General features: G+C 36.3%; 1 protein-coding gene across 8 annotated transcripts; it reads right to left on the bottom strand.

Moving 5' to 3' along the window:
* Positions 1-1,915: 1,915 nt before the first annotated feature.
* Positions 1,916-22,316, bottom strand: LOC106059861 (haloacid dehalogenase-like hydrolase domain-containing 5). Of its 8 annotated transcripts, none has more exons than XM_056026161.1 (10): positions 22,297-22,316; positions 14,141-14,250; positions 6,367-6,416; positions 5,325-5,519; positions 5,083-5,195; positions 4,578-4,668; positions 4,412-4,457; positions 4,070-4,293; positions 3,528-3,670; positions 1,916-3,223 (listed from the first exon to the last, which is right to left on the bottom strand). In XM_056026161.1, the coding sequence occupies exons 2-10, from the start codon at positions 14,223-14,225 to the stop codon at positions 2,848-2,850; spliced, it is 1,323 nt and encodes a 440-aa protein (XP_055882136.1). In that variant the 5' UTR covers positions 14,226-14,250; positions 22,297-22,316; the 3' UTR covers positions 1,916-2,847. The 8 variants fall into 8 exon arrangements, with proteins under 8 accessions (XP_055882136.1, XP_055882134.1, XP_055882135.1 ...); XM_056026159.1 differs by lacking the exon at positions 22,297-22,316 and adding an exon at positions 15,013-15,152; XM_056026160.1 differs by lacking the exon at positions 22,297-22,316 and adding an exon at positions 14,999-15,137.
* Between the last annotated feature and the right edge of the window lie 576 nt (positions 22,317-22,892).

The following is a 22,892-nucleotide window of genomic DNA, read 5'->3' as shown; positions in this document are numbered from 1 at the left end:
AAAATCTAATATAAGTTAGAAGAGCAAAACAAATATTCGCTGGCATTGATTTATTTTTCACAAAACATCCGGAACAATCTATTATAGATACTTAAAACTATTGCAATATCCTGAATGAAAAATTAAAGGTTACATCAGATTTACAATAGCCTTCCTTTAGTGTTATTTGTTAATCTAATCGTGACGGACAGACCGACCAACAGACAAAACGCACAAAAATAAGCTTTTTTTATTCGGATGAGGGGCACTAAACAAAAAATAAATAAAACCTGATTTAAAAAAAAAATATTAAGGAATTGGTTTAGCACCATAGCATGTTGCGACGTTACGCTACTGCACGAAAGTCGCTGCATAAAAAGTCCATTTTAAAAAATGTGCGTGACATTTACATACAAAGTGCATTATTAGCCTTTATAAACAAACAGAAATGTTTTCTATTAATTCTAGCAGCTAGTTGACCAGAAAAAACATCTTTAACTATTATTTATATTTGTTGTAAACATTTCTTGTACATTTTATAAACATATTTGATTTAGTGATACTAAAAATACACGAAAGCTGCTCATCTTTGTTAGCATATTGTAACATTGCCTCCCTTACATTTACGTAATTGTTTTAGAACTGGTGTATTTTTATGAAAAAATCGCTTGCATAATTAATTTGATAAATTAAACGGTTTGCTTTTAGAAAACCAAAAGTAGCCGTTGCACCTAAACTTTTCAAGCCGCATTTAATGGTGAAATAATATTTTTCATATCTCTTCTAGTTTTCGAGATCTGAGTGTGACAGACGGACAGACAGACAGACGGACATTTTGCACAAACCTAATAGCGGCTTTTTCCCCTTACGGGGGCAGCTAAAAATGACATGGTGACAGAAATTAAGGAAAGAATATTAAGAGGCAACAGAGCAGCATATTCTTTAACACACACCACTTACAATCAGCTGAACAGTATCGCCCGGACGATCGGTTTCCAAGCAGGAAAGATTTCTCCTGTAGTGCTCTGGCAGGAAACTGCCGTTTGGCGTAGAACTTCGTTTTCCCCATACAGATCTATAGTGACCGTCCAGACAAATCCCCTTTTAACTATCGGACTTTGGGTCACTCGTATAAGATATAGGCTATGTGGCACTGTCTCCACGCTCTTTCCACAGTGACGCCATTGGGTGTCATAATTATCACAAATGTACGTCAATCACGTATGTTGAGTACATCGACCAACTGCATGTAATTACCCAACGTTAAGTCAGGTATCCATTAGAGTTAGTTGGACTCTGGGGGCGTCCTAAAAATTCCGAAACAAATCTGTCTTCATTGGGATTTGAACTCCAGATCCCTCGTTTCGGAAGCAAAGCGCTTTTTCCAAGTTATCTTAATTAGGCCTCATATAGGCCTATAACTTATTAAGTCGGCCTAACCGCTGTATTTTTTTCCCTAATGTTTCTTTTAAGTTAGATAATTTGACCAATTTTTAAATGTTTTTTAATGCGACCATGATTTCACAAAGGATGCATTTATAGTTTATATCAACAGGGACTCTCTTGAACTTGAGGTGTCACTCATTTTAACCCTGTTGTACTTCGTATTATGGTCTAAACCTAAAATTACCCCATGGGATTACATTTACTATTCTCAAAAACTTGATGCAATGAAAACTAACCCCTCCCCTCGAATGTCCAGGAAAGCCAGAGTAACCCATGATGTTTACAATGCAATCAAATTATTCAAATAGGCCTACACCTTTAATAATTGAAACCTTCAAATAGCATCTATCAGGCATACCAGAGTGAAGTATTAAAAATTACAAGTTGTAGATTGTGTATGTATTATAAAGCAAATATAAAGTAATTTTAAACTAAGAGGATTCTATTGTAAGGATAATTAAATACATATACATAAATAAAATCTAAAACCTTTTTCTTTGAAGTTTTTATTTTTTTTCAAGAACATCTGGTACATTATTACAAAAATTGCTCAATTGAACACAAAAAAAAAGTCTAGGACCAATATGCAATTTTTTTTTTCAAAATATTTAAATAAAAAATGGAATGCAGTTATGGTCATTTCGTATTTAAAAAAAATAATCTATTTTATTGTTTTTATTTTATTATATTTTACTATTAAAATTTGGACACTTTCGAAATGTGGAAGTTCACAAAATTTACTGAGGGTTGGTCACATGACTTCTCTGTAATGTATACAGATATAATGTACAGCAATATCAAAATGAAAGACTTGTGTAATAGTTATCTTACTGGACATGGCCATGGGGTTGTGGTAAGATGCACAACCAGGTTCGATGTGATTCAGTTGCATGGTGATAAAAAAAATATGCCATTTATTATCTTTTGTCAAGTTCAAGAAAAGCCAAAAAGTTGACAATGGAATGAGATGCGAGTGAAATGAAAATGAATGGCTGATTGAAGTATGAATGTCACAGTGTTGGAGTGTAAAGATGTATCATATATGCATTTGAGATGAATTCTTAGAAAGCTTTTACAAAAATGAAAATGAACCATAATAAGATGATTAAGATTACAAAAAGTAGCAATATTGATTGTATTTTTACACTCTTAGTATAATTAATAATCTCAACTAAAGTCAGATCCATAAAACCATTTATCACACATTTTCACATTTCTTGAAATGCCACTATGTACACACATTTTAGTTGAAATATATACACAAGCATGAGACAACAGAAACTAGACTGATGTCATGTACATTTGAACAAAAAAATGATGGCAGCTTAAATAGTTTCTATTCAAAACACTGAATACTATTTACACAACAACAATGTAAAGATTTTAAGTTACAAAAGTCAAATTTCTATTGGCATCAACACATTAATTCCCTTCAATGCCTTCTTTCCTAAAGATGTAGTCGATACCTTCATAGACATCATGAACATACTTGTGTGGTTTGGAGAGTTCTGGTTCATGGGCAATGTCTCTGTGGCCATGATAGACCTCAATGGTGTCGCTTGTGGACTTCATTTCATCCTCAGGCTTAAACTTGTAGACGCCAGTGCCGACGAGCATGCTGTGACAGGACTCAACTGTTTGTTCATTCAAAATGTCACTTTCTGGGATAAGTCGAGACACAGGGAGGTCTATGGAGTTGGCATTGCTATCTTTCCTCTTGATGAAGCGATCATACAGATTGGCACCAACTATGTCCACATTAGGGTTGTCACTGATGTAGAAGAAAGGAGTGTACAAACTTAAAACAGAGCAGATAAAATGTACTTGTGCATTTATGACATAATATCATCCCTAGAAAACTTGTAAGACTTTTCTAGAGATGATATGATCATTTCATGTTTTTTGAAGTTTGAGGAGCACCCAAGAAATGTGAACATACTGCAAGATTTTTTTTTTTTCTAAATCTCCCAACCGTTGTTTGACCAGGGGGTACACATTTTGACCAAAGTTTGGAGAAAATCAAAGTGAAGACTTTCAAAATGAACTGAACAAATGTCTGAAATTCAAGAGAAAAAAGGAGTCAAAAGTAATAAAATACTTACCCAAAAAAGTACAGCCTTTTTATCGGCTTGCTGATTCCCATCTGTTTTGCAATTTTGGAAACTGTGTGCTCTGCAAATCTGTATGTAATCTCACAAGGCTTTCCCACTAGATTTTTGTAATGTAACTCTCTCCCTGTAATTTTCTGAAAGCAGAATTAATCATAAGTATTTTGTTATTAAGTTAAGTTCCTTTAAAATTTTAGTATGGATGATGTAAATTTCTTGTTATAAATTTCACTAATAACTGTTAGCTAAGCAGACTCATTTGTAAAATCTTTACCATTTTAAGCCTTCATCCAAATTAAAATGTTAAACTATAGTCCATTTGACAGCTTTGCACTTCCCACTGTAAAAAGTGCTGTATTTGTTTAACTATTAAAACAAAGAACTATGTGCCAATGATAAGAAAGGAAAGTCACTCAAATTGAGAACTGAAGATAAAAGAATTCTTTCATCTTAAATTGCACATGTTCTAAAAGATATCTACCTTGTGTAAAAGAATTCTTTCATCTTAAATTGCACATGTTCTAAAAGATATCTACCTTGTAGAGAGACTCCAGACACAAAAGAAAAGCGCCATGACCAAATCGTGGCATGCAGGCCTCAGCCATGAAGACCAAGTCCATGTTGCAGGCGATAACTGGGATCTGTGGAACACTGAACAAATCTTCAGGTGTAATATTTGGCTTTCCTTCAGTCAAAAGTAAGTCTATTATTAGCTGCAGGTCTGTTTCCCAGCGACATGGCTCCCCAATGAGTAAAACGACTGAAAAACAAAATGATTTTTTTTTGAAAGAGAATGTTCATGCATTAACTGGTATTTCATACAGAAAAATTAAACTTGTGTAAAGTAATTGAAGGATATTAATATTAAAGTTAATTACCATCAACTCTTGGAAAATTAGGATTCTCTGTGTAGTTACCTTCAGCCTGCAAAATAATGCAAAATAAAATAAATAAATAAACATACAAACATGTTAGAAATTTATAGTAGAATGTTTAACTTTTCTCAAAGTAACTAAAATGGCAATTCTAACATTTTTTGCTTACAATTTTGGCTCTGTTAGCATGGTCAACCATGTCCAGCAATGGATAAGCTTCTTTGATGTCTTCAATGATGCATGTATTGGTAAATCCAAGGCTAAAGTAAATTAAGGAAAAAACTAAACTGGAAAAAATGTATGTACCGGGTAATTCAAAATTTTGAGGAGTGAAAATAAGTAAAAAAGTTTTTCTAGAAATTCAACATTATGAAAGTGATGACTTAAAATTAGAGTAATCACTTCACTCATATGTAACGATAGGTATAGGGAAAAAAAATAGACCAAATTTAATTTTAAGATAATTATATTTTGAAAAATGATCAATCCAGAGTAAAGCTAGTATTTTTTTTTCCCAAAGATGTAGGTACATAAACTTAATCTCTTGTAAAATCTAAAGGAAAGTTTTCGAGATGTGTCCAGTCACCACACAGTGTGTCGTTCACCCAAGAAAATTTAACAAGCTAAGAGGAATGGTAAAAAAAAAGCCTACAAAATAAAACTTGAAAGGATACTCTGCAGCTATTTCTTTTCTGTGTTCCTGGCCAATAACCAATGTATGTTTTGAGTGAAATTCCTTCAATAATTTAGCTGGAGTAGGAGCATGGATAACTTGTTCAGGTGTAATCTGTAGAATAGTACATTAAACAACTTATTCAAATTTCTTGCATTTTTTGTTTCAATTATCTTTAAATTTATTTTTTTTAAAGACAATCAATACGGAATAATGAAACTTGTATATATATAGCCTACTCACATTGATATCAAACCAATTCTGTATTTGACGAGCCTTGTCTGCACTTCTGTTGCAAGCATTAGTAACAAATGCAACTGGCACCTTCAAGTTTCCATTAGCATCTTTAAGCTTAGCCATTGCTTTCTTGGCAGGATCAAGTGGTGTGCTACCTCTTGCCAAAACACCATCCACATCAAATAAAATGCCAAAATTGACCTAGACAAAAATATTTCAAAACATCAATTTCTCTGTACCTATTTTAGATCTAACATTTAGTAAATAAATTCGCGTACAAGTTTATATAGAGCAACATAGAACATGAGATATTTAAAATCTAACAAAAAAAAAACAACCCCAAAAGGTATGCATTTTTAACTTGTTAAATGGTAAAATATAAAAGAGCTAGATATGTTGATCTAGATAATCTAGTGTTACAAATTTTATCTATCTAGATCTAGATCTAAATATTTAGAATCAGTCATTTGTATGTCCTACCTGTTTAGATTGTGAATCGGCATTTGTTGCAAAATTGGAGAATAAATCTAAGTTGTATGTAATCATGCGAATTCTCGTCTGAACTTTTTTAGTTTTAATTTTAACACTTTTGTTCTCACTATCAGATGTAGTAGGCCTAAACAAAGCTGCACTATAAACTAAATTTCTCGCGGAGATTGTGCATTTTGTTATTAATAAAGTATTTAAAGTCCTAGATCTATGATAAGCGAATTCCTTTGCAACAGAATAAACTATAGATCTAGAAAACATTCTGCAATGTAAATGTTGTTCGCAGTCTATTTAATATGGTAGATGAAGATGTAGAAGACTAAACTTAATCTAGACTCTGATTCAATATTTCAGGTGGTTAGTCCTAACGCGACTGGTCTAACTCTAGACCTAAGCCTAAAGTGAATGTTACTTTGTGCAGCTTGTTATAAATATTAGCACTTAGTCCTGTTTTTAGAGGAAGTGAACTCGATTCACCGTGCTTGACCTCGTAACCTTTGTCTGTTTACATTTTCAGGACGAGGGAAAGTAGGCGTGGCTAACTTCACGTGGTACTTACATTATTACAGTTTTCATTGAAGTCTGATCCCATTGAAACGTCAGAATTATCTGAAAGAACAAGCAAATAACAATGTTGAGAACACGAAAATCTTAACATTTTAAGTCTATCCACTAGTTTTCACATAAGAACGTAGGCAGAATACGTTGTTTCGTTTTTCATTCAGCCAATAATTGGCTTAAAAATATTTTTTTTTTTACAGAACTGATTTCTTACCAGTGGAATATCCATCAGATTCCTCGGCATCACAGCCATGCAACTGAATTCTGTGCTTCATTTTATTATATTTTATATATATATTTCTAGACTAAGTATTTTAAAACACTTTTTTCCACAAAAAAAGTCAAGATGAAAAATCACAACCCAAATCTGATTCGAAGTTGATCAATAAAACAATTGCTTTAGTTTAAAAATAACAACGATGAAATCCAAAAAAAAAAATAAGTCCGCCAAATAATTTTCAAGTCACAATCGCTTAAGTGCGTGTACAGTATCTGCAAGTGAAATTATCTCTGAAGTTGTAAACAATGAAAGCCGCTATTTTATACACTTTACGAAAGTAGCGTTTTGGAGCGCCTCATTTGCATGCCGTTTTTCATTGGCTAGTAAAGAAGTCAGGGTGAACAGACATGCGCAGTCGGCCAAGACGCTAAGAGCTTCAAAAAATCGGTTACATCGTAAACCATGGATGCTTTTTTTTTAGTTGACCCGTTCCTGAACCCCAGATCCTAAAAAAAAAATAATGAAGATTAGAGCAAGATAGCCAACTGATTATAAACTTATCTCGGTGAAGGCTAGTATATGCTTTAGCATTACTTAAAAAGGTCTAATCGTAAATAGCCTAGTGATGTGTGTCAGAAATTGTGGCTTAGGTCATCAAAAATATCAAGTACCGAAACCAGGTCACGCTGGTAGTGGCAATCAGCTGGGCTAGACAAGTCAGCTGATCGCCGTAAACACCGGCTTGGCTGTACCGAAACAGCTGTTTTATGAGTTTGTTTATCGTTTCGAAGCAAAAGGGGACGGTAGCATAAATGTCATCTGGATCAACGGTTTGTCTTTTGCGGACCAACAATGCAACAATTGAAGATTTAGATTTTTTAAAAGATAAAAGTTCCATTAAAAAACGAAACCTAGTACAATAGCACACAATTAAATTAAACGTTAAAAAAAGTTTCGTTCCTTTTTTTCTCTCTCACAGACAGGGCTTTGATAGAGTCTGCTAATACATTTAATTTTCGGACTACAAGAAACTGCTTTCTTCATTCAATGCCCTAACTCTATAAAACATACCTGTAGGACAGTGTAGGGTACTATTGACTATTTGATTTTATCCCATCTAAAAAGATCTAATCAGTTGGCCTAAGTTATTGTTGATAAAAATATAGTATTTACTTGACACATTTTATTTGTGTTAGCATTGACAAAAAAATATAGCAAAACAGGTACACCAATTTCTTTTACAGGTAAGTTAGAAAAAAATATATTTTAAAATGTTACAAGGCCATCTTGACTATGCACACTGCAGTTTTAGGACTACGGACAAAACAAGGCCTTCACTCTGCGATCACGATCGCTGGACGTGATTAACGTCGTCATTGACACAGTTGCCTTCCCCTGGTCCCCCATCACCCACCCCCAAAACGCCCGACTTAGTCTTTGTTTTCAAGACAACGGATGACTAATGAATGCGATTTTAACACTTATTTGTTCTATTTTTAGCTTTTACTTCAGCAGTGTTTGAGTCAATGGGATGGGGAGGGGGGGGGGTGCAGAGAAAAGATAAGTAACCGCATTTGTTTCTCTCTTGCTATATTTTGTCTGGGTGGATTCAAGAATTGAGAATGGGTGGATTCAAGGACATGTAACCTCTCCATGCGACAGTGTTTTCAACTAAAAAAAAAACCTCCGTTAAGTAGCACATAGGCGTAGAAAGCATAGATGGCGCCAGGGGCATACGATGCACCCTCACTCTGCATAAGCACTGTTATATCGTCATGAAGGTTCCCAGTTTGAACACCGCTCTCGCTCCTCTGTCATCTTGCAGAATGTTAGAATACTTTAAGCTAGACACATGAAGTGCGTAGGACGTAATTATCTTCTGTTTTGAATTAACTCTTTCTCTCCGTAATTATTTACCACATTCTGGTGGAATCAACGTTTGTATCGTCGGTTAGGAGAGAAAGAGTTAACGTCTGTAATCTATAAGATAACTTTCGTCTCTGAAGAAAAGACCAAAACGTAAGAAACAAAACATCAAAGCCTTAACTCTGATCATATTGAATTACCATTGAATGATGATGGCGAGAGAATACGTGCATTGTGTTACCTATATACTCCCCTAGTTAACCATTTCCCACTGTCTTCAAGATTGAAAGTAAAGGACATCTGCTGAGCTAGATTTAACTATAGGCAATATAAGCTATACATGTTTTCAAGGATAGTTATAATCATTTGGAAGAAAAAGCAACGAAATTGCCTAAGGTTGATTACAAGGGGCCCCATATCTCAAATAGCTTAGGACGTTATAAAATTTTAATTCGGATCTGGACGCTTGGACATCTGCATTCTTCCATTTTTGTAATAACACGATTGTTATTTTTCTCTAGCTGTCTTTCGCTTCGACAATGAACTACTACCGTACGTAAAGTTTTTTTTTGCTTGAAACTGAATTTTCCATTTCATGGTCTTTCAGTAATTACTTTTAACTTACATCTCTCTCCTCATTCGGGACAATAATTCAATATGATGCTGATCTTTGCGTGTTAAGTTTCCATAATTTAGAAGTAGTGTACGTAACTTTAGAATAAGCCCCGTTTTTTTATTGGGGGGGGGGGGGGGTCACATCTTTTTTGCAGTAGTTCATCCTTCAGTGAAGACTGAGATTTTGAATTTCGGGATTTTTAGGGTGCACTGAGTCCACCCAACTCTAATGAGTAGCCTACCTGACATTAGTTGGGTAAAGGTAAAAGCGGTTGGTCGTGTGTTGGCCAGATGACACCCTCGTTACCGTGAGCCACAAAAACGATGATCTGTACATTATCTGCCCTATAGATTGCAAGGTCTGAAAGGGGAACTTTACTTTTGTTTTGTTTACATCTTTAAGGTTGAATGGGGAGGTAACCTAAGCGGTTACGAAACAATCAGTGACTAAATGCACTTGTTTATATGACCGATGTGGGTGTGGGGGGGGGGGACAAAACAGCTAGTGGGACATTTTATGAATATGCATGTATTGTTAGTGAATATACGATATTTCATTGTACCTGAGAGGGGCGTCACCCTTTAAGTGTACGATTAGACAAGGCCGGCCTTTGGTAATCGGATGCCCTAGGCGTAGTGAATTAGGTGCCCCAAATAAAATAGAAAAAATAAAAAAAAAATTACACCATAAAAATAAAATAACGCAATTTCAAAAGTGTGGTAAAAAATAAACAATGCTGACAAGTAACGAAATTTAATAAAGCACCCCCCCTCCTCTTTGCATTCTGCACTTTTCGTTTGCATCTTGATGCATCAGACTAGAAATAACATGTTGACATATTCACCAATAGGACTAAACAAGGTTCTTCAAACATAGGTATAAAAGTAGATCTAAGCATTCTTGAATTAACCATGAGTTATATTAGAGACTTAGAGCTAGGCTAGAAGACATAGTTTCTTTGCTATATTGGAGATTTGATCCAAGTTCCGCATTTTTTTCTCGAAAAATTTTCCCGTGCTACGCCCTCACCAATTGGAGGCCCTAGACAGCTGCCTAGTTTGCCTATGCCTAAGTCGGGCCCTGAGTTAGACTGAGACAGTAACTATACCAGTAACTATACATTTATTTTGAAACATCCTTGCACATCTTATATTAATAATAAATCAAATCAAATTTACTGTTAAACATTAACGCCCAACACAGACACGAAACGAAACGGGGGGGGGGGGGCAATCTACCACCAGCTGATGCTTCCACCTGCTTACCAAGAGGTCAAACGACTGGGTATGACCCTGTCAATGACCGTACGAAGTGCCGTACCGGAAACCAGACATTAAGACACTTCATTGATTTCCAGCAGCAGCGGCTCAGCAGAGCTCAGCATCTGATTGGCTTGACAACGTAGAGGATGAGCAAACGCCTTAACGGCAAAGTCTTCCGCCACGAAGTGAGCACTCCTGTTATCACGTGATCAAACACGACAAATACACGCACAAATCACGTGACAACTGCACGGAGGAAATAGTCCTCAAAAGTTCATTACATTCTACACCGGATTTTTCTTTCTAACACCGTCAGTAATATCCGCAATCATATTCATAATTACCGTTACTTTGACTAAACATTAATGAGTGTATTTTAAAGTCAGTCCCCCAACTTTGTTTTAACAAATGCAATATTCAAACCCTCTTTGTAGTACCTTGAAAAACTAAGGATAAGGATTGTTCAGAAAAAAAAAAAAAAAACTTATTCTATATGTCCTCCAACTGCTGGTGATTATAGCATCTAAGCCAGGGGTGCTCAACCCGTGGGTCGCGACCCCTTTGGGGGTCGATTGACGATTTGCCAGGGGTCTCCTAAGACCATCGAAAAAAATGGATTGTTTTTGTCCATTCTTCTATTGCTGTGTGTGTATGCGGGAGGGGGGTCGCGGCAGAGTGGGGGATTGCAAAAAGAGACTAAAAGGTTGAGAACCGCCGATTCCTAAGCTGTCTAGTCGCTGGTTAGACAATAGCTGCCTGTAATTATGACATTGCACAATTGATATGTCAGTATACTCCTAATGATTAGGCTATGTCATTATTGATAGGAATTATATCATCTTACTCTTAGTGATTATATAATCTTACTGCTAGTTTTTATTTCATTTATCACTTGGGATTATTTTCTAACTGTAAGCCAGGAGTGGGATGCAACTTTACTCATAATGATTATGTCATCACGTGGCCAGTGATTATGCCATCTTACTGATAGGAATTATATAATCTTACTCCTAGCAATTATATAAATTGACTGCTAGTGGTTAGGCCTATGTCATTTATCACATGGGATTATTTTATTACTGTAATCCAGGAGTGGAACGAATTTTTTCTCCTAATGATTATGTCGTCTTGCTCCTAGCGATTATATAATCTTACTGCTAGTGGTCATGCCATGGTATCACTTGGGATTATTTTCTTACTGTATGCCAAGAGTGGTACGCAACTCTTTCTGGACGAGTTTGTTCTAAATATACACGTACAAATTGTAGTTCAGATGGTCTATGCTACAGCAGCTAGGAAGACTCGGTGTGAGTTCAATTGAAAATTGCACTTCTGTTACAACTTCTGTATGTTATGCCGTTCAATTATAATACATGGTTTACCACGAATACAAACGTTACTTCAAAAAAGAAGATGATTACGTCCTACGCGTTATGCATCTAGTCATGCATGTTAACCAATGACTTAAATTCTGCCAAGTCACTGGTTTTCCTGGCTGACTCAGGCAACCCATTCCCTACTCTAATAGCACTAAGGAAGAAGGAGCATTTGTACAAATTTGTCCTAGCATATGAAACGAGGAATGTGCCTTTATCTTTGTGTCTGAGTATCTTATTAGATTTTGTTTTTGTATTTGAAGATTATGGTTCAGTGTTTTATGTATAATTGCTACTTTACTTTTGAGTCTTCTGTCCTGAAGGCTTTCTAAATTTAGTGATTTTACTAAAGGTGTTACTCTAGTCAAATGTGAATATTCGTAAGTTATGAATCTCACTGATCTATTTTGTGTCTGTTCCAGTTTCTTATGTTTTCTTGAGGATGCATATTCTATTATTGGCCTAACCAAAGTTAAATAACATTTTAGTTTTATGTTCTTATTTGATTTATAGAATTTTAAAAAAATAAACCCTAATGCTTTGTTTGATTTTTTAATAGTTTCATCAATATGATGATTCCATGACTGTTTTTCATTTATCATAACATCTAGGTAGGTAGATTGCAATGTGTAGTGACATGAGCCTCCAGAAAGACTGGCCTTCTACTGAGATATATCTAGTATGTTTGTATCGGCGTTTCCATGTGGAACTTCTCCAGAGATTTAATTTCTAACCCATTTTTTTTTTTGTGGCTGGTCTTTCTAGGTCATGCATGGGTCTTTCGGTCTCAAGGGAAGCCTGTCCCGATATTTTCATTCGCGAAGTCAGTGGCGGTAAATTGTAATGACTATTTCTGGCTAGCTCTCCCCCCCCCCCCAGTTTGTCACATGTCCTCTATGCTTCCTTTCTTTGGCTTCCCCCAAACCTCCACCCCCCAGTCGCTTTTGTTAATCTTTGTGTGTCTGTATTTTCATTGTTCTTTGTGTGTCTGTATTTTCATTGTTCTTTGTGTGTCTGTATTTTCATTGTTCTTTGTGTGTCTGTATTTTCATTGTTCTTTGTGTGTCTGTATTTTCATTGTTCTTTGTGTGTCTGTATTTTCATTGTTCTTTGTGTGTCTGTATTTTCATTGTTCTTTGTGTGTCTGTATTTTCATTGTTCTTTGTGTGTCTGTATTTTCATTGTTCTTTGTGTGTCTGCATTTTCATTGTTCTTTGTGTGTCTGTATTTTCATTGTTCTTTGTGTGTCTGTATTTTCATTGTTCTTTGTGTGTCTGTATTTTCATTGTTCTTTTTTTTTAAAGCTTTTTTTTTTCATATTTAAAAATGATTGAAAAAATGTTTACAGTAAGAAAAAAATTCGAATCAGTACAGAATCCAGCCCCTCCCCCTCTAACTCCATTTTCTAAAGCATTTTCGAAATAATCTTAGAGGTCAATAGTTTTTCCCCTTAAAATTGGATCATTGAAATGGTGAGGCGATCAGCAACATTCTATATCAATAAATAAATGAAACTTAAGCTGTCAATGAAATCCAAACTGGCACTTTTAATGTTTTATAATTGACTCGGAAAGGGTTAAATTCAACATCAGGGAGCCCTCTTTTAAACAAACTTAAAGCGTCATTGACAACACATTTTAAGAAATAGTGGAAACTCTTCCTTAATTTGACTAAACGTTTGTGAAAAAAGGTTAGGGAATACGATTTGGACACTTTCTACTCATGGTGTTACCAAAGGAAATTGGGGGGGTGTGGAGATGTGGGGCGGGGGGCACGAAATAGAATGATATGAGGCTGTAAATAGGTAAGCGGGTTATAGGCTACTAGATGGGAACCCTATGGCGGACACCTTCTCTCCTAAACACTTGGAAAGATAAACTTCTAGTTAGTAAAACGCAAATATTAATCAAAACAAGGGAAACAAAAATGGCGTAAAGATTGATGGCATTTCTTACGATAGCAGAGGCGGCTTTTAGGTGGGGGCGAGGGGCACAGAAGAACAGTTTTTGAAAGAATAGATTGTAGAATGTTGTCTTCTTATGTTTATTGCGATTTAAATGAAAACCTTTCCGTGGCATATAACGCTACACAAGATTAAACTAAAAAATCAGCTGGCTAAAGGGAATGGCGTTTACAGAGTTCATGGCGATGTTATAAATAATAATAATAATAACATGTAAACAATATTTGAGAAGCACACTTGATAGATGAGTCTACAGTTGGTGAAGTCTAGGTGATCCTACTTTTAATGCACCCAAACCAGCTGAAAGGGGGGCATTGAATTTAAAAAGCTTCGTTTTCTATGTGAGACATTTCTAAGTAGTAACATTAAGTTGATTAAGTCTGTGTTTTGAGGAAGGAGGTCACGCCTATGAATATGCCACCTCTGCATCAATGAGCTAAAGGATAAAGATAATTTGTTTTGTTCTTACCTAATGACGATTCCTCACTGGACCAGGAAGATAATCCATTCACTTGGATCTTGATAAAATTTTCACAAGAGTTGCTTACTTCCATTTCAACTTTCTACTGATGAAATCAACTATAAAGGAAAAAAAATAAACATTTACTCAGCAATCGATTTTTTAAAAAATTATACATAATAGACTTACATAATATTATTGACATCTAAATTTGATTCGCCTTGCTGGATAGTTTTTGAAATAATTGCTCTTGTCATTCTTGGAAATTTATTAGTTTAAATCGCGATTTCGTGTTTATATTTCAGCGAATCAAGCGTTAGTTGTTTTGATGTCATTGGCATGCAATGGCACACTGGAGTCAGCACTGTGATAAGTCGCGTCATAGAGTCAGCACTGTGATAAGTCACGTCATTACTTTCTAAAACTCCCCGTCTTTACTTTCCATTTCAAGATTTGTATTTTAGTCACAACGCTGTTTTGTTGTTGGTTATATTGTAGGCTACATTGTATTGTATTCTTAATTTTTAGCATCATTTTAGAGCTTGCTTCTACGAGAAACAGGGCATCATAGTCTCCTAAGTTTGAATAGAAAATCTATAAACGCAGAAGAGATTTGTCCAATTGAATTAAAATAAACAACATAGATCTAGGTGCAAAATAAATTATATTTACATTATTTTGAAACAAAGGTTTAAGCTAAACTCAATGAAGAGTTGATGCAGGTTTGTTTAGAAACATTTTTACTACATCCAGATCTAGGATCAGTCTTAATATGAAACATTGCTTGCTCAAAGCTGCTATTGTTTAGTATTGTGTCCTAAAAAGAATTTGAGATCAGAGCTTTTTCTATTCGTATCTAATTGCCACCTGTGTAAGTTTACCGCAATGTGAAGTCAATTAATCCTTTAATTAGGTTCCTTGATGTTTGAAGCGTAGGTGATAAACGGAGAAGGCTTAGCACCTTTACCCGAGAGTCCGAGTCATATCAGTCCAATACAGGCCTGTGATCAGCTGTTTTTATCAGCCGGCTATTTAGGTCAGCCTGACTTGACCTCGAAACTCTGACATCACGTGCACTCGGGCCAAGCATGCTAGACCTGTGGAGGGAACCACACCTTACCCGCCCTTCAGTTCCGCTGTCTTACTTTCAGGTGCTTTCATGTTTATTTTTTTTTTCCAAAGACCGCCCTACTTTTATCATTATGACGAAGGTACAAAAATACGGAGTGTTCCGGTGAAGCTAAAAATAACGACCAATGACATTAAGGTATTATTTTTGAAAATGATTTCACACCATTAAAAATATATCTTTAACAAGATAAGAAAACCCATAATCATCGTTTTGGAAAACTCGGTGATTGATTATGTAAATAAGAAAAACCGTTTTTTTTTCGTATAATTTTTTAAAAATAAAGATTCAACGTAATCTTGCAGTGAGGCGTCCACAATATATAGACACACACAAACAAATAGGGGAATAAGGATAAAAAAAATAACGGTAGGGGGGGGCAAGATGCAGTGTCGCATTTAGACTTGACTAGGCCCTAAGCTATTTGAGACGTGGGGCCCCTTTAAGTTCCGATATATATGTCCCCTTTAAGTTCCGATATATATGTCACGGCTAAGCATTTATCTTCCATTTGAATGAGGGCTTGCGAGGTTCAAATCCTCTCTTGCAAAAGCCCTGGACAAAAAACCTGATGCTTTCTTTAGTGCATATATATCACCATACAGATGGAGAACTTGTGGTTTCCCCAGACCTGTCGAGATCAGAAAACCTGGAGCAGTCAAAATGAATATGCGACACGCTTATGTTGCCTATAGGTAAAGCCGGCCCTGGTTGGATAGAACAATAAGTATTGTGTAAGTCCATAAATAGACCAAGGAGCCTTTGGCTGTAACATTTATATCTATAAACACAAACACTATTGAAAATCCAATTCTTCGTCATCTTCCCCTCGCTCGAAATAAGGAATCACAAAATACGTGTGGCCGTGAATTTCCGCTTTTTGAAAGTGTTCTCAATTATTGTTTTTATTATTTATTAATTAGTAGTTAGTAATTAGTAATTAATTAATAAGTAGGTAGATACGTACGTACTGTTTTGAAATAAATGCAATTAAAAAAAGGGAGACTACTGTTTGAAAGATTTTATTGTTGTATCTCAAAAAGGATGCTCGGACCTTTGACCTGATGACTGCCCGCAACGTTGTGACGTCACAGGTCAGTGTGGAGGCCTACTATAATGATTGGTCTCACTCAGAGGCCGAATTTACGTTTGTGTTGTTGTTTTTTTTACCTTACTTTATAATCAAAGACCGTAGCGTTTCGTGTTTGTATATTCTAACTAGCAAGTAATGATTGCTACAAAAAGGGGAGTCAGTTATAGAGATCGGGTCTCAATCAAGGAAATCCTATGCCGAACTGGGAGTCGACCCCTTAGTTAGGTTGTGACAGATCGTCGCATGAGGTTTGCGGGACATGTTCTCCGACAAAATGAATTACGCATAATAAGAGTTGCGATGACATGGAGGCCATTACGAGGAATGCGCAAACAGGGACATCCAAGTACAACTTGGCGCTACACTTTCATGGAGGTCCTCAGAGCAGGTGGGAAGAGGCTTCAGACATTGCCAGTGACAGATTTTAGTAGAAACAGCTTGCCGCCCAATGCGCCAAACGATGTGGGAGGATCTAAGTCAATGAGAATAGCACATAAGATTTTGAAATAAAACTTTTTAATAACAGGATAATGCACTGTATATACCTCAGAATATGCATTTTTTTGGCTTTCAATACCGGAAATAGTGTTTGTAGAAAAATCCCCCCAACCCCCCCCCCCCGAAAAAAAATTCTGGCTACGCCCATGATATATATTTATATATAAAATATATAATATAAATACGACTAATTAATACAATAATTGTTCAATGTTTCGATCGATTAATGTTTTGTTAGGGGCAACAAATAATTGTGCAAAGTGTCATCTTAATCCAAGAATGCGAAGTGGGAGAAATAACGTGCACACAATTTGTACCAGACAGCGACTTGGTAGAAGCTTGGTAAAGAAACAGGAACGACATTGAAATACAGATTTTATCATTGACTCCAATGGTGCTTTAAAAAAAAAATATATATATATAATACTGCTCAACCCTGTATAACTCCTACCGCCCTTTTTTTAGGTTTCGCACCTATGTGCCGATGTAACATTAACTTTCACGATGGTGACGCCTCTGATCGCTACTAAGGATACTAAAGAGTGCATACTTTTTCTTTCCATGTCTCTCCACAGCCTTTTTGGTTTCTGTAATGTTTTTCAATTTTTTTAAATTTTTTTTTTGCAAAACAGCTATTATTGTTACAAAATTAAAAACAACAATTCAAGTTGTTGTTTTTTTGTACGCCCTTGAACTTTGGCCTTTGTAACATTGGAACCTCCTCTCTCCCTAGCCCCGACACTTAGCACTTTACACATCCACGTAGTACTTGGGATGAAGTTCAAACCAATCACGCATTGGGCGCCTGGTCGTTTAAACTATGCCCCCACCTCCTCTCTTACGGTATTTTTTTGTCATAAATTCTGTTACAAAGCGCTTTAATTCCGACCTCCCTCGGGCGCCACGCCCCTCCACCCTCATTCCCCACATTGTCACTTCACTCGCCGCGTTTCCTTTGAAAATCCACGCAAGGCGATTTCTAGGACATGACCTAATTACCGCATGCTATTTTTAGACCCCACTCATAATTTTTCTCTGCCTGGATGATTAAATTTTCCGCACACCGGGTTTCTCCGATCTTATCAGTGCCATTGATTCCATCAGCCGAACTGAGCCACTCGCTCAGCGCGTGTCCTCACCCATATTGAGACCTTCGTGAAATAACAGAATGGCTATGACACACTTTTCTTTTGCTTTCAACTTTTTAGATTGAAGGTGCAACTTAACGTAAAAGTATAACAATTATTTATAGAACACTGTAAGAAACGACTATAAAATATCAGCATTGTTATATACAATACTTTTTCGCGTTGTAAAGATAAATTAGTTTAAAACCAGCACTAAGTAACATAATAATGTCTTATATAATCAAAACCAACTTTCTTTAAGGAGATGCAACAATATGTACATATAGCATTTCAAAGTAAGGAGGAGAATTAGCCAATTTGGCGATCGAACCCATGAGTTTGTTTCATTAACTTAGCCATCCACCAATCCTACTAAATACGAAAATTTAGCTTCAATAAATGATACATTATTTTTACTTGTACCCCTTACCATGTCCCAATTTTCGACCGCCTTCCCCCCCTTGAGTAGGAAGTAAATGCGAGCTAATAGATCCTAGTAGAAATTAAATTTAAACAAGAAAAAAAAAATAAAACTACTTTTTTAAAATGACAATCCCTCCTTTAAACAGCTTATAGAGCGATTTTTTTTTAAATACCTCCATTTAAGACACCCCTACATGGAGTGGGTGGGCGGACAGCTGATCTCAAAAACGGCTCTAACGATTTTCCTAGAAATTCAACAACTGACGTATATCGCTGAGAAAAATACTAGCTCAATGGCCACACGGAGAAAATTCTAGCTTAACCGCTATAATTTTTATTTGTTTGTTTTTTTTTTCTTTAAAGTATTTTTTCCGACTTATTTCACAATTGTCGGTTCACGGTCTGACTTGTACACTGAATTACTTTAATAATGTCCAAGTTTTGAACTTTTCCAACGTACATTTGAGAAACCTCTTGTTGTTTTTTTTTACTTAAATTAATATTTAAGTTTGTTCTTTTGTGAGCACAACAGTACAAATCCTAAACCCCAGAATACTCTGTCAAAAATACCCCCAACACCAAGAGAATCTTTTCCATGTCTTTATTGATTTCAAGAAAGCTTTCGACCGAGTATGGCATGGGGCACTCTGAACGACATTGGAAAAGTACAACATAAATAAAACGTGTTATCCAAAACCTCTACAAGGATGCCACCTGTGCAAGTGTACTTTAATAATATTATATTGGTGACTGGTTCAAAACCACAGTTGGAGTAAGACAAGGCTGCCTACTTTCACCAACACTTTTCAATATCTTCCTTGAAAGGATAATGGAAGATGCTGTCGAGGATTATGAAGGTACTGTAAGCATTGGAGGAAGAAGAATTACTAACTTGCGCTTCGCAGATGACATTGGTGGCCTAGCAAGGACAGAAGAAGAACTAGCTGAAATGGTGATGCGCATTGACAAGACTTCCGCAGCATATGGTATGCAAATAAATGCCGGAAAACCCTAATTATGACCAATAGCCAACAGTAGTTTCAAATATATCAAAGTTATTGTTTAAGATGCACAGTCCACAGCAGCCCTTTCAAAACTTAATATGGAAAGACAAAGACATAGCCCTAGGCACCAAAATCAGACTGATGCGCTCCCTGGTCATGGCCACATTCTTACATGCTTGCGAGTCTTGGACGCTGACTGCAGAGCTAGAGAAGAGGATCCTAGCAATGGAAATGAGATGGTGCAGAAGGATCCTAGGTATCACATTGAAAGACCGCATCACAAATCAAGAGATTAGAGACAAGGTTACTGCAACGATTGGACTCCATGAAAGCCGTGATGACCTGTTGACTATAGTAAAAAAAAAACGCTAGCTAAAAATCAATGGCTATATTACAAGGTCTTCGGGGCTCACAAAGATTTTCCTTCAGGAAACAGTACCAGGAAAAAGAAGAAGAGGCAGACAGAGAAAGCAATTGGAAGGCAACATAAAAAATGGACGGGCCTGCCATTGAAAGAAGTTCCATCTAAGGCAAAAGACAGAGGAAAGGAGTAAGACGGTCAACAAATCTTGCAAGGTGCCCCAACGGTCCAACAGACTAACTGACTAAGGGATTGGTAAAGGTAATATTAATATAATGAACACTCACACACACACACAAAGTATGTAAAGTACATATGTACCTTGTGACGGGATCAACTTATTGTTCTCCATGTGCATAGCCTGGTTAAGGCCCATGACAACAACATGTCCACCTTAAGGTCGGGGGGAAGCATGGAGTGTGTTTATTTGGGTGAAGGGAGGTCGTATTTTTTTTTTGCTAGTTGTCACTCGTATTCGGCTTTTATGTCATAATAATTTAATAAAGGATTACATTGTGTATTTATGAATTAGTAATTGTTAATTAAATAAATATAGGTCTACACATAAAATATGTTTAATAAAATATAGGCCATTATTAATTTGCAAAAATATTGACTTATCCATACAATCATTAATTAACTAAAATGCTCAGAGACTCAAGGCAAGGAGCAAGGTAAACTACGACTGCACCAGAGACCTGCTATTCCCAGATGACTGTGCCCTAAACGCCGCAAACGAAGAAGTCCTTCAAAAGAGCCTGTCCCTCTTTGCTAATGCATGCCAAAATTTTGGCCTCACCATTAATGTAAGAAAGAGACAGAAGTGCTGCACCAACCTCCTCCAAATAAAGCTGTCACAGAACCAGAAATTCTCATAGATGGCCAGAAATTAGCAAACGTCAAAAAGTTTGTCTATCTGAGAAGCACCATATCAGCAAACGCCAACCTAGATGATGAGGTTGACTTCCGTGTTGCTCGTGCCAGTGCTGCTTTTGGCAGACTTCAAGAACAAGTGTGGCAACGGAGAGGACTCAGCATATCCACAAAACTGAAAGTCTACAGTGCTGTAGTCCTCCCGTCACTCCTATATGCATCAGAGTCCTGGACACTATATTACCGCCACATCAAAAAGCTAAACTCCTTCCACCTACACCGTCTAAGGAGTATCCATAAGGAGCACTGGTCCCACCACATACCAGACACAGAAATCTTAAAGCTAAAGCAGTAAAAAGGTCCCAACTTCGATGGGCGGACATGTAGTCCGCACGACAGACAATCGCCTTCCCAAGCGACTTCTGTACGGCGAGTTGTGTGCAAGAAAGTGCTCCCAGGGAGGCCAATACAAGCGCTACAAAGACACTCTCAAGAGCTCCTTCAAGGAATGCGATATCGACATTCATGGCTGGGAAGCACTAGCTCAAGATCGCTCCTCATGGCGTGAAGCTGCGAGTCTCGGAGTCTCAAGATTTGAAGCAAGAAGAGTGGCCAGGGCGAAAGAGCGCCGAACCAACAAAAAGCTGAGAGAAGAAGCTGGCCTATCTGCAACTGACATAACCCACCCATGAGGCCGGCTTTTTAAAGCGAGGATTGGACTTTTCCGCCATTTTCGAGTCTATGGGAAATGAGAAATGTGCTCATCTTCGACCACGAGACAGGAGCTATATAGCTAAAATTGGCAGTTTTTAATTCATCTGAAAATAATCATCGTAACTTAATATAGGTAGTTTTAGCTTTCTAACTATAGAAATACAGAAATACAATCATTAATTAGCTAAATATATTAGGTTACTTAGTGATGAAAATCTTTTTGTAATAGATCTAGACTAACAATAACATTAATAAACATTTAAAAGAGAAGAAAGAAATGAATTCGAAGTCATAGTTCAATCCTTATCAAGTCAACACGGTAACCACTCTACTAGTTTGGAGCTTATGAACATGAAATGGGTTGCCTGAGCTAGCCAGGAAAACCAGTGACTTGGCAGAATTTAGGTCATTGGTTAATATGCATGACTAAATGCATGACGCGTAGGACGTAAGCATCTTCTTTTTTTTTTTTTTTTTAAAGTAACGTCTGTATCATATAAGATAAGATAGGAAGATTGTATAGTTATCTATTGTTTCTATAGTCTCGTCCTATTTTGTTCATGTTGTGTTCACCAAGACTCAGATGACGACCTATAAAGGGGACTAATTAGCTTATACCACCACTTCAGTCTAGTACAAATTCTTTCCCTTGTTTGAGATACCTAACAAAATAATTAATTACTAATCGTTAATTAACTAATTTGTTAATTTTTATATTGATTCTTGTGTTGTCGGGTAACAGAAGTAATTGTGTAAAATTTCATCTTGATCCGAGATTGGGTGTGGGAGAAATAACGTGTACAAACTTTTGACCCAGAAAGACAGACAGAGTGAGTTGATATAAGCTTTGCAATAAATATTGCACACACCAAATCGTGAACCAAAAAGAACATTGCATCTATCAACAAAAAGATCACATTTATATGTTGTAGGTTTTACTTACATAAATAGTCCAGCAATGGATGTCTATACGTAAGTAACTGCTAATGAATGTATTCAACTTTTTTTTTTCTGCCAGTGCTAGATTCTAAACCAAGTCAACATTTTAATTCGGATAATGAGTCAATCAACATCTACTTATACTGGTCTATTTGAAATGGCTCATTTCGCTGAGATCACGCTTTGACAATCTTTAAGGTTATAAGGGCTTAGATAAATTATAATTTTCAAATGTCAAGGTCGATTAGGGCTTAAACTTTGAACTTTTCCTGTTTGTTTTTTTTTCTCGACTTAAGCCGAATTTTTTGTGGTTATAGTTTGTTGTGACAGTCTTATCTTAAGTTTAAATGATGGCCTTTATTTATAATTAGTTTCGTCGCTTTGGAAGTTGGACATTGCGGTCAGTGGAAGTGGCTTTACCTCGCTCCTATTACTTCGCTTGTATTAACTCGTCCAATCACATGGGGAGGAAACCAGTGGCAGGATGGCTTGCTTGTTTTATTTATTTATTTGTTTGACAATATTTTAACAATGAATACACATTAGTTCAGAAAAAAACAAGGTTACAAAGACAGTTTGTGTAGAAACATAAACTCACTA

The sequence above is a fragment of the Biomphalaria glabrata genome, chromosome 4 (assembly GCF_947242115.1).
Source record: "Biomphalaria glabrata chromosome 4, xgBioGlab47.1, whole genome shotgun sequence".
NCBI lineage: Eukaryota > Metazoa > Mollusca > Gastropoda > Planorbidae > Biomphalaria > Biomphalaria glabrata.
The sequence above is the reverse complement of the archived record's forward strand: the minus strand, read 5'-3'. Positions and strand labels throughout refer to the sequence as shown.

Coding starts and splice junctions, on each gene's coding strand:
- LOC106059861 (XM_013217555.2), bottom strand. CDS start 6,068: ATGTTTTCTAGATCTATAGTTTATTCTGTTGCAAAGGAATTCGCTTAT. Junction 5,520..5,798: donor CCGATTCACAATCTAAACAG/GTAGGACATACA, acceptor ATTTTTGTCTAG/GTCAATTTTGGCATTTTATT. Junction 4,669..5,082: donor AGAAAAGAAATAGCTGCAGA/GTATCCTTTCAA, acceptor AATTTACTTTAG/CCTTGGATTTACCAATACAT.